The following is a 15,797-nucleotide window of genomic DNA, read 5'->3' on the forward strand; positions in this document are numbered from 1 at the left end:
AGCCTCGTAGAAGTACTTGAAGTAACTATTTTACTAACTAAGGGGTTGAATTGATCAGGCAGTAACCCCATAGGATATGCCACAGCTGTATTTCTTTAGAGCATTTTACAGCACTGGGGATTGAACAACCCCACAAAATAGGCGGTACTTGAATTGTTCTGTGGCGTATCTCAACAAAGTATTGGTTAATCAAATCAACCCATTAATTATTCATTTACAAGCAACAAAGTACATCCTCCATTTCTGTTTGGAGAAAGGGGGAAGTTAAAAATACCATCCATATCAATCTTAAATGTTTGATTGCACATTACAATTATATTATACTATACATCACTTAGTTTTAATTAAAATTTTTGGGGGAGAAACCCTTCTCAGTTACTTAGGTAATAAGATATTTTGAATAATTTTTCAACAAATGAACTGAGTGAGAAAGAGCTTGAGAGTTTCTGACATAGTGCAAGTTCTGAACCAAATGCTACTGATGCTTTGAGTGGAGGCAAGGCTTCAGAACTGTGCTAAAATAATTTCAGGTGCAGTACCCTGCTGATTTAATAAGTGAAACCACGGCACCAGGCGGTCGTTTTTAAATATCTAAACCCTTTAACCTTCATTATTAATCCCACTCATGTTTTCCATTGAGGGGTCATTTTATGGCCCATCATTACTAAATAACCAACAAAGAGAATATAATCAGAAGTCAGAAACTAAGCAGAGTCGGGCTTGGACAGTATCAGATTGGAAAGCTACCAACATCATATTTGTCTGTTTAAGAACATAAGAACATAAGAAAGTTTATAAACGAGAGGAGGCATTCGGTCCATCTTGTTCGTTTGGTCGTTAGTAGCTTATTGTTCCCAGAATCTCATCAAGCAACTTTTTGAAGGATCCCAGGGTGTCAGCTTCAACAACATTACTGGGGAGATGGTTCCAGGCTCCAACAATTCTCTGTGTAAAAAGTGCCTCCTATTTTCTGTTCTGAATACCCCTTTATCTAATCTCCATTTGTGACCCCTGGTCCTTGTTTCTTTTTTCAGGTTGAAAAAGTCCCCTGGATCGACATTGTCAAAACCTTTTAGGATTTTGAAAGCTTGTATCAGATTGCCGCGTAGTCTTCTTTGTTCAAGACTGAACAGATTAAATTATTTTAGCCTGTCTGCATATGACATGCCTTTTAAACCCGGAATAATTTTGGTCGCTCTTCTTTACACTCTTTCTAGAGCAGCAATAACCTTTTTGTAGCAAGATGACCAGAACTGAACACAATATTCTAGATGAGGTCTTACTAATGCATTGTAAAGTTTTAACATTGCTTCCCTTGATTTGAATTCAACATTTTTCACTATGAATCCAAGCATTTTTTGGCCATTTTTTGTAGCTTCCCCATATTGTCTAGATGAACAAATTTCTGAGTCAACATAAACTCCTAGATCTTTTTTATAAATTCCTTCTTCAATTTCAGTATTTATAATGCACATTGTTATTACCTGCGTGCAGTACATCCCTTATTATATATACCCCCCCCCCCCCACAGTGAGGATACAGTAGATGGGATTACTAAACACAATGTTCTAGATGAGGTAGAATGTGTTAGATTCCCCTAACCTTACAAATAATTTTGGGGCATCCCATTATAATGGAAATAGCATGTTAAAAAACATCTAGTTATAGAGTACCCTCTGTTTTGTGTGCAGACATCTGTCTGATCTGCCATAGCATGACCAATACCATCTAGTCAGTAGTGCATTCCTTGTTCAGCTTCATAAGATTTTAAGTCATCGATTAGATTTTAGAAGCATCTAATCTTTTCTTTATCTACCTCAAAGAAGTTGTAAGCCTTTGTTTTATGCCCACCCCATTTCTACAGTGTAATGGTGGTAGGTGTTCATGGGTGATTTGTGTGGATGTTCTGTTCTATACATTGTGAAATATGTACAGCCATATGAAACAGGTCAACTCTGTTGTGAATATGTTAAACAAAAAACAAAAAAAAAATGTTAGCGCTAATAGCTGTTTTACTATAATGAAATAGTTATGTTCCACACATCTTGTAGTTGCTTTTTTATATTAACAGTATGTTACAATGTCACAACAAGACTATAATGTTTCTGCGGCAAATAAAATAAATAATAATTCTAGGCTTACCCTTATACCACTGTTTTTTTTCATAGTATTTTTGCAGTTTTACCATGTTTTTGCAACACATTTACTGTAGTTTACCCCACAGTTTGCCATATTTATTAATATGCTTTACCATACCACCCTGGTCTTTACAATGTTTACCTGTGCTCTACTATGCTTTCACTGTGCTTTATTAAACATGTCTATGTTTTTGCTGTGGGAAACTTTTGTAAAGGTAATAACATGGAAAAATAACTTTGTATAAATGTGACCACATACTGCAGAAATAAGTTAAAGTATGAAGTTATTAAAAATGATCTGTTATTAGGGTACAATAAAAATGAAACATCAGAAACAGCACGTTTTACGTTGAAATCTCATGGGATTAGGCTTTTGGAGCTGACTAAACCTGGCCGTTCAGTAATTATTTAATGGCGGCTCTGTATTTATTTAGTTTGGTTCACGTTTAAGTGGCTTTGCGAGTGAGAAGTGGGTAGGATGCTGTACGCTGCGTGAGGCACAGTATCATCATGTGCATTGATAGTCTGGTCATGCAGGATAAGGACGCTGACTGCCTGCTAATCTATTCCCAGATGGAGCCGGATGCAGACGAGAAGCGCCATCGCACACGCTCCAAAGGTATCCGAGGTACGTCTCCTGCTTTAGTAAATCACTCCCGACTCTGCTCAGGGTGACCTTCATGCTTCACAGTCCCTGTGCACCTCCCGCTCTGACCCACTCTCTCTTACATTGGATTCCTTAATTATTTTTAATAGCCAATAAAATAAGGAAAAGTATTGCATTTGCAGTTGATTACCTTTTATTTATTTATTTTTTAATATCTATATCTATATGTTTCCATTTCTCTTCACAGTGCCCGTGGAACCAGTAATACAAGAGCTGTTCAGGTTAGTGTGAGTAGAATATGCATCCCCATTAGCTGTAGAGGAAATTCATGACTGATAATGGCTGCAGTGCACTTTCAGTTACGTTGGTGTTTCATCTGAACCATGCTGCACAGATGAAATTAGATCTCTGGAGACTTTGCTAAAAATGGATTTGACATTCCTTTTCTCTTTCTGTCTCATATTTTTTGTAAGGTGGAATCGCAATTGCAATTATTTATATGTACATAAATAATACACCGATTAATATATTATAAAGATGCAGGGAACTTAGATAACATGTTAAGAAAAGTAACATTACTCTAACACACCTACTGTAATAATCAGTGTCACCTTCCATACATTGAATTACAACAAAAAAAATACAATATGTTTGTGACAGATTACACTGCAGAGACCTAATTAAGTATGTATAGCTGTCTAAAGCCAGATAGATGTGCCTGCTGATGATGTTAAATGTTGGCTATCAGTGCTAAGGGTTAAACATGAATGGGAACAGCACAACGCTCAGTGCCAATGTTAACTTCCATAAAGCATGGGCACACTCTGTGTTCCTCCATAAAAGAACACAGATTGCCCTTGATGTTCTTATTTTATTTGTTTAATATGAGAGAAAAGTTTAATTTGCTAGAATAAAAAGAAAGCACCATTCAGCATACCTCAGAAAAACCAAAAGAAAACCCAATCACTTTAATTATAAACTGCTAAGATGCCTTTTATCCACATATCTTTTTATTAGGATTAAAATATTGATTACTCAAGCAGTACTTTTCTATTGAATTGATGTTACTAAAATGCTGGCTATTTTAAAGGCGTATGGGATAATAGGTCATTTGCTACAGAACACTGTTGTTGAATTGTTTTTATGTGTGCACATCTTCAGCATGAACAAAAATGATGACATTACATAGCGAAAATTCTAATACCCGCTTCGTATTTTCCAAGCTTATTTACAAAATTATCAAATACAAGTTCTGTCAGCAGAGGGAGAAGATCCCATTCCCAACCTTTTACTTATCCCTGCTGTACTGTGACATAAGCAGGATGGTGCTGTATGGGGGCTGCACATGGGAAATTGGGAATTTGATTCTGGTAGCTAGGGGGTGGTTTTAGGGGTTTGACCCCCAACCCCCCCCCCCCCCCCCCCAAAAAATGTAATGATATTCATGCCATTATATTCTCAATGCATCACCAGTCCCGTCCCATCCCCTCCACCAAAACGAAATCCAGGCTATTCAACACCAGCACAAGTGACATTTTGAAATCTAATATTAAATGACGTTAAATAATAGATCTAAATTATGTTAATATAATTTTTTATTTTTTTATTTTTATTTTTTTCAATTATGTCTCAATCCTAAACTTCTTGGCGCCAAAAAACTTTTGGCCGCAGCTGTACACAGGTTGGGAATCCAGAGTATATAGTAATGCTTCCACAATACTGACCCTGCAAATGAAGAATGGTGACTTTAGATAGAAATAGCTTTCTGAGTAACAAACAAGCACAGCAAGTATCCCAAATACCAATCAGTTTCCTAGTGCAAGTAAATACCACACATGGAATATGTAGAGAAAGGCTTGCCCGTTAATGATGAACTTGCAAATTGACATGTCTTGTTATTCTGCACTATTCCCTCGTGTTTGAGCTTCTAATGGGCATTTACTCAATTAAGAGGTAATTATGGCATTCAAAATAAATGTAGCACACCAGCATTAGCTGCTGATTTCGTTTATTTTGGTGTATTAATTATAATGCAGCAATGCCATTTGCAAAGACAATACAAACAGTGTGATCATTAACCAACATTTGCTTCAGGTCATGTGGATTTTTTCATTAGAGATGCAGCTAGCAGCAGCTGTGGCTGTGAGCCAGCAGACCTCTTACAAAATTGATCAATTGAACTGTTTGGAACTCAACTTTTACCCTATCCACTCTGGTTAAAAAACAAAGAAACAAATCACCATCAACTCATGTTGAAGCAACAAGATTGCCATCCACATCATTCAAAAATGCATGTTCAAAACCTGGTGACTGTGCATTATGCAGGTAGTATGAATAGCGAATTATAGTTGTTGTAGGGTGAATATGTGTTTTTTCAGTCAAACCAAAAAGGAAAACGTTACTTTATACAGGGGAATTCCACTGTTACAATTGTCTTGTTATAGAATTAGACATGAAAGATGAGGATCTCTTAATTAAATAGGACTGAGAGTGAGTGCTCTTAATGGAGAGCTGTTCTTTATATAGATTTGGTCAGGAGGGAATTTACTGGGATAGGAAATGAAATGTACAATTTTGTATTGCACTGTATGTCTATATAATGGCAACAACCAGAAGGAAGCTGGGAAATCAAAATCTAGAATGTGAGTTTCTGCAGTATACTGATAAACACGCTCAAAGCAATTGAAAACCTAACTAATGTTATTAAATGTGCATATTTATTGAACAGATCGCATCCTGGTAATGTATTGGTCTCAGCTGGTCTGCTTTTGTTTTTCTAGTTGTCCAACACCAGGATGTGATGGCACCGGTCATGTCAGTGGCAAATATGCAAGGCACAGAAGGTAAAAGAGTTTCTTTCTTTCTATTATATATATATATATATATATATATATTTTTTTTTTTGCTGTTACACTTAGTTAGAGAGTAAGCCTGTTTGCAAAATATCATCATAGGATCACACGAGTGAAGACAATAATCAAAAAATAAAAGCTTGCATAAATACTGTATGCCTTGTATCCAGATAATAAAAGGGTGGCAACATCAGTAACATTAGAAATCACCACAAAAAAACATGTTTTTTAAAAAAAAAAAATTTAAGTGTCTATGTTTTTGTTATGCAGTTTCAATAGGCTTCAGTATTGTTCTATTGTTATTTTTGGGTAATTTACCTCAGAGTTACTGTCTAAAATTGTAGATTACTTTTGGCACCAAATAACGATCAGGATCATATCTCTCTCTAATAAAGCAATACAGATAACACCCTAAATATTATTGTACATATTACTGTATACAGTGGCTACAAAACCAGCACGGTGGGACAAAGTTATCAAAGTCTTTAGTACAAAGTGCAATTTGCACCCTTTTGGTGAAACAAACAAAAGAAAAAAAACTGTTAATAATACAAGACTAATATGAAGCATCCCAGAAGTTTAACGTTAGGGCTCAGAAATACTGCACATTTCTTACTGTACATTGCACACCAAGTCTGTACTAGGGTGAACTGTTAATTCTGTAGTCAAAATTGTTTCTATTCAACAGTTGTTTTTATATGAGTTAAAAATGACAGCGAGCATTGATCAGGGATAATTGCTATAGCGAGATGCCACAGTAGTTTAAATCAATTCTCCTTGTACGAGTAGACAATTTGTCAGAGCTACAGAAAGGCCCACAAATATATTCTTCTCCTCAGTAGATTCTTACAAATATTTACTGTACATAAATAATTTGACAACACAGAAAATGCACATTCTTCATGTAGAATGCAGTGCTATTTATTTTTGATATATTAAGATGCTGAATCATGAATTACTACCTACCCTACTGTCACTGGTTGATTTATTCCTACTGATTATTGAACGGTAGTCTAATAGAAAAACATCTTTATATTTAGTCAGTGATGCTTTTCCATTATTTGCTACAAAGCGTTAATTACCCTTCTTCGTACTATCTGAAATAGCAACAAAAAAAAACAAAAAAAAGTTTAAATATGATCATTTATTAATGTCTGTATTTAACTGAAGGAACTTCCCTATGTTTTGCTGCTGATGAGGAACTGGAGCACATACAATGACTTATTAATTGCACTGAGGGCATACAGGGTAAAAAAAAAAGAAAATAAATAATTACTGAACTATTGCTGGCCTTAATCCATCTTAATGCAGAATAGCACCGCCAATGACAACCGTTTGAATTTCAGGGATCAGGCACAATGTAATATATTACCACATGCCTTATTTAGACTATGTAACATTCAACTACAGTGAGCCAAATCAACAGTATCATCCTCTAAGGTCCAAAAGGACAGCAAGGTGAAGAGTTGTGTTGAATATCCTGACACAGCACTACAGTTGATGGGAGACACAGTCCTTTAACTGAGCAGCGAAGACACAGTTATACATTTTCAATGCTCATGCCAGGAGTGACCCTGATAGCACTCCATTTACAGCTCTTCACTTCTGTGGCCCTGGTCCTTAATGAGCACTCAAGCAAATCACTAGTTTTTATAAAAAGGAATCCCAAAACACAATGAGCTAGTCGGGAGAGACGCTGCAGGGCTCAGGTTTCACCTGTTTATTTTTTTAAGTGAGTGAAGGGCAGGCTGAAGGAGATACAATCTGGGGCATGGCTTGGCTTCAAGATAGGTATCTAGAGGAACACAAGGACTCTGCCACACAGCCTGACAATTGCACTATGAAAGTTTGATTAATCTCCTAATACAGTGGGCCACCATTAGATAAAATAAGGATTTTCATCAAATATAACTGCTTGATTTTAAACCAAATAGTTGAGATCAATAACTTAATCATTTTAGACTGACTTTTTAAACCTTTTTTTTCAAGCAAAACATGTTTTTAAATAAGACAAATATTGCTCCTACCTGCAACTAAATTGTTTCCTGCAAGAATTACATCATAAAAAAAAAACATTTCCTTATTTTAAGATATACTTCCCCCAGTCTCTCCCTCTTTTTATTTCATGTACTATCCTAGATAGGGCTATATAGCTCTGTATTATCATGTGTTTATTCTTCTGGTGTTTGGCTATGCTGGTCCAGGAACTGAATGTTTGTAAGCCTGGCTGATTATCTCTCTTGCCACAGTTTTATGGAATGTACCTGTGGGGAAGGTGAGTGTTGGTGGTGTTTATGGATCGTTCCTGTTTCTCTGTCTCTAATACTGGTGAGGATATTATAATCTAAGATATCTTGGCAGTACTAACAATTGATTGGTTGAGCAATTAAAGGCAATTAACTAGTAATCTCTAAATGTACACAGATTTTTGTTTTAAAAATGGTTTAAATATCGTACAAGTTCACTAGTATACTATTAGTTCAGCTTGCCTTCATTTTTACAAGATCTGATGGCATTCTAGTTTTTTCTATGTATGCTGTGAATGTATTGTAGGTCCATTGGAATCTTTATAATTAAAAAGATCAAAAGGGTAGCCTGCTTTTTAAAAAATGTATTTATAAAATTATTGAGGTTTTCCCAAAGCCTATTTTTCAATATTTGTATTCCATTTTTTGGATTTCTCATTTCATATACCTCTTCACCCACCAGTTTGATTGCCATGGCTGCAGCTGTGGGTGAATAATTGCCTGTCTTCACGGGAGCGCGTTTTGGAACTAGAGTCGAGTGCTTTCTTCCTGATGTATGCCTCATTTGGATTCAGCCGGCAGCCTAGGGGCTGTATTATTCATGCTTTGACAGATAGCACTCACTAAAAGCATTGGAACGAAGCCAGGTACTGGTAAGGAGATAGTGCAGCATTGCACCTAGCTACAGAGAGGACCATCTAGAAAACAGGGAACTGTACAGCTTCCTTTTTACGAAACACCCTTTCATAGGAAATCCAGATAAAGCACCATAAATCATAATTGTTTATCAGGATTGTATTTATTAAATTCATCTTGGTCATACTTTCTGTTTTATTTATTTTTTATTATCAGCCAGAAATGTTTTTTAGTTTAATTTTGACTGGATTTTATTTCAGCCATTTGCCTATTAGGGTTTTTTAAAAAAAAAAAAAAACAGTACTACTTATTTTAAAAATTATCAAGGTTTTTGCTCCAACATGAATGACTACTGTTTTCCAAAATCGAATTATCCAAAACTAAATACAAACCCTCTGAAAATATAATGATCTTTGGTGTTTATAGCATGTGATTTACATTTGTTTTCAATATTCTTTGTTTGGTCTGTGATCAGTAGTTAAAATAATCTAATAACCAATATATCAGAAGCAAAAAGGAGGTCTTGAGGAAAGTGGCCCCGTCATTGGGGACCAGTGTCTTATTCAGCAAGTGCCTAGCATTGTTCATATCTGCAAAACAGGCAGTTGGTACTGTAGCCCAATAGTAGCACCTATAGCAGAAAAGCATCTCTATACAGTACACACCATGTTGGGTTACTGGTGGCACAAGGTCTGTGTGGGTAACCTAGATAGGGTTGGATTTTAACATTTGACCTTCGTGTCCCAGGGCAATTGTACTTCTTCTTTGCCACTTACACAATTATCATTGCACAGGTGGGTTTATTGTGTTTTTGTACAAACTATGTTATTCCAAAAATAACAAAAAATACGACATTGCCCTGTTCCCTGTAGCTCACTCAAGGGATAAGTGCAATTAATTACAAGCTCCTGTCTATCAGTAGACTACCTTCCAAAACACAGTTGACCTTGTCGTACATTTCTTTGAGACAGATCTGTGGGAGATATTGATAGTAAAAAATCTACAGGGACATTGAGGTTTTAAATTTTAGGAACTGCAGTGTTCTGTCAGTGAGGATTAATAGAATCCTTGAGCAGGTTGTTTATCTTTAAATAAAGCTAACCTGGTAACACCTAAAATTCACATCCAGGTTTGTGTTTATTTTGGTTAGCATTTAATACTGCAGTGTCTGTGGCCTGTGGCAATAGGAAATCTGATAACTATTGCATGTTGGATAAGATCAATATTAGTTTTGTGCTGTGATCTTACTATGCAAACACGTTCACTGATTTTGGTTTTCAGTGCTCTTTTTTCAGTACTGTGCACTCTCTGCAGTTTTATGCAAATTAAAAAATGCCTGTGTTTCTTATTTTGCAAAGTATACAGTAAATATTATATAATGTCATTTATTACAAAAACATTTTATAAACTCATCTACTTTCTATGCAGTTGTGGGGGCCTTGGAAAAAGGAGGAGTTACTTAAAGACACTCTTACATAACTATGCGGCTCATATACCAATACATGGGGTTTTTGCTTTTGAAAAAAGTGGAATGCACAATAAGGCTAACTTAAATGGAAGGGACCTAATCTTGTTAAATTAAAAGTCATTTGTTTTAAGGTTGTCCAGTTAGCAAATATGAAATAACGCTGCTTTCAGGTGCAGGCAAAAAGTTTTTATTGGCCATTTAAGCAATGCTACAAGTCAGCACGACATGCCTGTGTGGAACACTTAGCGTAAGAGATGGCCACAAAAAACTGATGACCTTGTTTTAAAGGGCAAAAAGGTTGAAGAGTCTTATCAACACATGTCTCCTGAGGTCAAGCCAGTCACCCAGAGATTGAAATGTACATCTTTTAAGTAATTTTGTTTGACATATTGAGGAGTTCACTAAGCCTTCCCATTTTCAAACATTTGTGCAGGAAATAGAGCAGATACTATAACAGCCATCATCATCATCGACGCTATGCATCCAGGTTTTCATCTGCCCCAACGATGCCAAGAAGGCACCGTCAGCTTCTGTAGAACAAGATTCATATTTGTTTCCATACAGCTAAATGAGAGAAGCCATTAAACACAATAAGCTGGCACCAAGCAACTAACATGTAACATATTTTTAATATTTTAAGTCAAAAGACAATATCCTTGTTATTTCCCTGTACTTTGTATGTATCTTTCAATAAACTATGTATTTCATGTTAACATGAGAGCTTGGCATTCAGGTAAAGGCAGTGTTGAAGGCATGTTCTCTTACGTCTAGAAATTGATTGAATAGTGTATTTGAACTGGAAAAGAAAATCAAATAAAGCGGTGGGGTACATTGTTTTACTTTTTTTCACACAGGCACAGTATTTCTTCACTGTTTAGTCCATACTTACAGTAGCTTTTAACTCTCTTTAGACTGGAGATAAGAAGATTCAGTGCTGTTGTATCAAGCATGATCCTAGTTATTGCTATGGTCCGTTTTTTAACACTGGTCCTGATTTGTGTAATTACTGGTACAGTGAATTATGAATCATTTAACATTACAAACTTTGTTTTTATCTCAGGCTGTTATGTTGCGTGGGGCCACCCAGATGGCAGAGTGGCTAGTGTTAGTTGCTACTCAATAGGAAATCTTTTGTTCAGCCCCTGCTGAGAAGTCAGTCGAGTTTAAAATCAATATACTGTGACTGTCTTGGCGCCTGTCTGAGAGGAAGGTAAATCCCACTTGGTTTGTGGAAAATATCACCATGGAGACCTGAGCTTGCCACACGCTCCTATATAGATCCTGTTAGATAGGAGGCAGACACAGCCAGCAGTATAATTTTATTACAGCACAGGAAGGGAAATGTTTTGTGCCCCTATGCCAGTGAGTAGTATGGGGGTAGATTGATATATCACATTGTGTTAATGACTAGCTGGAACTGTTACTCAAATATATATTTGTAATTTGTTTATATATATATATATATATATATATATACACACACACACACACACACACACACACACACACACACACACACACACACACACACACACACACACACACAACTGTTGCATTTGTTTTAATTTGTATTCACTGATCTTCTTAATTTTAGAAAATAATTCAAAATGTGTTGCAATGTTTTGAGTGGGCAGTTATCATCTGTTAATACTGCTATTTCACTTTGATTTGTTTATTGTTATTATGCTTGTTGAATCCACAGAAAATATATTGTGACGATCATGTTACACACTTGGTTACACCATTTTTTTATTGTTGTGAATTTGCTTTTATCTAGATTTAAACATGCCATGTACTAACATGTTTTACAACCTTAACAATGAAGACGCATTGTCAATATCTGTCCACTCGCTGGATGTTTGTTCCCACCATGTCCCTGTTGAACTGGACCTCTGGACATGTCCCAAGGTACTAACGTTGTTGATTGTCCTGCTGAATTCGACAATTATTAATAAGGAAGAAAAATGTTTTTGGAATTTTAAGGATTTACTATTCATGGAATTTAAGGATTTACTATATGTGGAATTTAAGGATTTACTATTTTTGGAATTTAAGGATCAAAGAAATTGAGTACAAGGGAGCCTGTGTGGCTGTAACTGAGAGGAAGTAGGGCTTGTTTTACTTACACTGTACTGTACTTCAATGGAAGAGCCATCCTCCATTTCATTCAGAAGAGTGTGGAACCGAGCTAGTGATTTACTGTAACAGTGTTTTTTTTTTGTTTTTTTTTTAATGAATGGTCACAAACACTACTGATCATTTGTAGAGCGACTCTGACACATGACACCAATCTGTCAAATCGGAAAAATCCAAGATTTAAAAGGTGAAAGGGATATCCCACAAAGGGAGAATTGTAGTTTGATATTTTGCTGACTGTTATGTGTTGCTATGTGTGAGAGGTTAATCTGGGTTAAATTAGTTGGTTACAATGTATTTAGGTAGTAGATTCATTAGCATTTGGCTTTGCTTCACCATTCATAGCTGCATTCTCAAATTGTTGTCCATGTCTGAGCATACGGTACAAATTATCCAGTCGAAAAGTATTACCTAAAAAATACTATTTTGCTTCACTTTTGGGCCACCCTGTATTGCTGAGCTACAGTATTTTATTTGAATGGCTGTTATGATGAAAGTTGAATATACAGAATGCGCATAATGCACACATTTATTGCAGATACAAGAATTAACAATTTAATAACATTTCAGTGTGAATATATGGCTGGTGGAAACGCCTAAAGATAAGTTGATCCTACATTTTCAAGCAGGTTTCAGTTGCATGCTGATTTTATTGCAGGATCTTTATGTTTTTCAAATCTATAAACAGATAGATTTTCCCTACAGAGCAAGGAAAATCATTTAATTTTCAGTTGCTGTCGTCAAATCAAATACCATTTATTTGTTCAAATTAGGATCATTCCGCCTCGAAGTGAAAATGGAAGAACATCCTTACCCAGTTAGAATCCAAATCTGGAACATTTCACGGCTGAATGACTCCTAACTAACCGTGTGAGACATACAGTGGTGTCACTGACTGAAAATGAGTCTGCTTTGCTTCCAAAGCACGTCCATGTTTTTGGAGTGGGGATTGCAAGTCTTTAGGGATTTATTAAACTTCCTTCACAGAGGATTATTTAACTTCTATATATTTTTTTTTTTTCAATAACTCAAACCGCATTGATCAGTTATGGTATCATTTGAAATGAATGTTAAATTTATCAAAAGTTAACTCGGAAAGGAGCAGTCTGGAAATTCTTATTTTGAAGTTTATTCTCTGCCATGCCCATCACTGCTCTTGTGTATACTCTGAAATAAAGCTGATTGGAGGGACAGTCAAGTGTTAATGGACAGGTCCAGGGACATACAGGTCCAGGGTATGTTATGATATATATATATATATATATATATTATTATATATATATATATATATATATATTATTATAGATATATATATATATATATATATATATATATATATATATATATATATATGTGTTGTGTTAAAGGGAACTCACCTGCTTTGAATGATGTGAAGAGAGGGTTTTCATTGATATAGCGGCAGACAAATTTCAGCGCAGCCATTGCTGAGGTACCAACAATGGTATCTCCTAGCATGGCATCTCTTCACATGACACAGGAAGGAAAATTCACAAAACCGGAAACAACGCTATGTAAAACCCTAAGAAACAAAAGGTTGCCTTTCTTAGGCCTAATAATGTACTATCCCCCTATCATAACGTCCCGCAGCAGGAACACTACACTACCTAAAAGCTCTGGCAGAGTTCCATGCAAACAAACCAGAGACAGGGACAGAGAGTTGTCCTAATGATGATCTTTATATGGTGCTAGTCACAAAGAGGGTTATACTGCAATAACTACAGTGCACAAAATAAAAAATGTGTCACAGGTTTGTTGAAGTGTACACTACGCTGTAATGACACAGTTACTTACGTGTTTAATTGCTGTGTAATTATGTAGGATATGCAGTCATTCATGAAGAGATTATTCTTCATCCACTTACAGAAGTAGGATGAGTAGCACCATGTATACATGGATGCTGAATAAATGTACCTGATAAAACATGTTGTTTTCAGACATGAGGTGCCACCGGTAGGTATAAAAAAAGATGTCAACAGGACAGTTCAAATCACCTGTTTTTCAGTGACTTTGTGGTCTACATGTATTTATTGTATTATGACTCATACCTTTGTTCTACAGTGTGTACGGTTGCCCGTTGGCAAAGAAGAGGAAAACACAAGACAAGCAGCCACAGGAACCTACTCCCAAGAGGAAGCCATTTCTAGAGAGAATGGAAAACTCATCAGTGGATGAGTGCTACGAGACGGATGGGATGGAGGAGGCAGATGAAGAAGAAGATGAGGAAGAGGAGTACTCTGAAGACAATGAGGAGCAGGGGGAGGAGGTAGAGAGGGAGGAGGAAGAGGAGGAAGAGGAAGGAGTTGAGGGGGAGGAAGAGGGGGAAGACGGGGGTGAAGAAGAGGATGAGGAGGAGGAGGAGGAGGAGGAGGAGGAAGAAGATGACGACGAACAAGACGACAATGATGATGAAGACCAGTGCAATGAACAAGGTGATGGTTTTTATCATTGATGGCAATGTTTATAAGATTTGTCCCAGGTAATCACTGGTATGTTCCACCCAACATTTCATACTATCTCAGATTATCATTTTTTTCTTAATCTTACCTTTCTCTTTTTTAGCATTCAGCATTTAAAAACATTGAAAACATAAAACCACTTTAATTAATCCAAACCTTAAAAAAATCAAAGAACACTAGTGATGGCACTAGCCAAAGCGAAATATTGAAAACTGTGTTAGTAAAGACAACTTAAACAGTGAATTATAGTGCATGTCAAATGTGCTGTCAACATGGCTTAACTGTGAATCAAACAAATTTGTGAATTATAGAAATGTGAAATAAAGAGAGAGCACTTTTCTTGACAATTACTAATAATTACTATACATTCCTGGAAATGATTATAATTTCCTTGTATAGTGTAATAAGCAAACAGCAACATCATGGACGGTATATGTATAAATAGTGAAAACAAAATGTTTTGTTGAAGAGAAAAAACATTTGCTACACAACATCCTGTTACATTTCAAATAGATGTTGTTTTCTTTAACACAGTGTTCATTAAGAAACCTTTTAGGATTGTTTTCTCTTCCTAGCCTGCAATAGCCTCCACTATCCCTAATGGCGCCCAGGCTGTGCTACACATTGAGCTGTTGGCTTATTTTTGTCATGTCACACAGGCTGTTCTACTGTTCTGGTCTTCAGCGGTCCTTGTTTTGTGTGCCTCTAGCCTCTATCTTTCTTGACAGCAAATTCAAGAGAGATTAATGCTGGATGCATCTAAGCCCATGTTTAATTTAGTTTCGTTTTGTATTCCTTCCCCACTAGAGACCTCTCTGTGGCTATGTCTGTCCTCCTCTGTGGCAACATAGCTTGCTCAATCCTCAGTTCCTCCTCATTCTGATGATACTTCCTCAGTTTAACACTGTCACACAGTTCTGTTGGGGTTCCTCTTCAGCAATGTCTTCTTGGGTATAATAAGGGTCAGCTGCTTTATCATTTTTCAATGTCTTCTACTGTTACTGCAACAGCTTTTTGCCAAGGTGGAGATTCAATGTAACAATACAGCATCATTATCATTTCGTTTCCATGTTCTTTGTTATATGGCAACGTTCAATCAAGCTCTCCAGGGGCATATTGTATACATGTTTTAAATTAAGGGCTTTCATTCAGAATGTGTAACCAATAAATGCAATAGGACTGAATATCACCAGGAAGCACAGTACCTGTGATAAAGAGGCACACTTTTTAATTTTGG

The 15,797-nt window shown here is 36.3% G+C and overlaps 1 protein-coding gene across 8 annotated transcripts in view; it reads left to right on the forward strand.

Moving 5' to 3' along the window:
• The window catches only part of LOC121317554 (myelin transcription factor 1-like protein), a 112,972-nt gene that overhangs the window by 32,943 nt on the left and 64,232 nt on the right, over nt 1–15,797 (forward strand). For all 8 annotated transcript variants that reach the window (XM_041253617.1, XM_041253621.1, XM_041253624.1 and 5 more), the window contains exons 2-5: nt 2,712–2,766; nt 2,993–3,026; nt 5,526–5,588; nt 14,163–14,533. In XM_041253617.1, the coding sequence (XP_041109551.1) occupies nt 2,712–2,766; nt 2,993–3,026; nt 5,526–5,588; nt 14,163–14,533 (523 nt within the window). The remainder of the gene's footprint in view (nt 1–2,711; nt 2,767–2,992; nt 3,027–5,525; nt 5,589–14,162; nt 14,534–15,797) is intronic.

The sequence above is a fragment of the Polyodon spathula genome, chromosome 6, assembly GCF_017654505.1.
Source record: "Polyodon spathula isolate WHYD16114869_AA chromosome 6, ASM1765450v1, whole genome shotgun sequence".
Lineage (NCBI taxonomy): Eukaryota > Metazoa > Chordata > Actinopteri > Acipenseriformes > Polyodontidae > Polyodon > Polyodon spathula.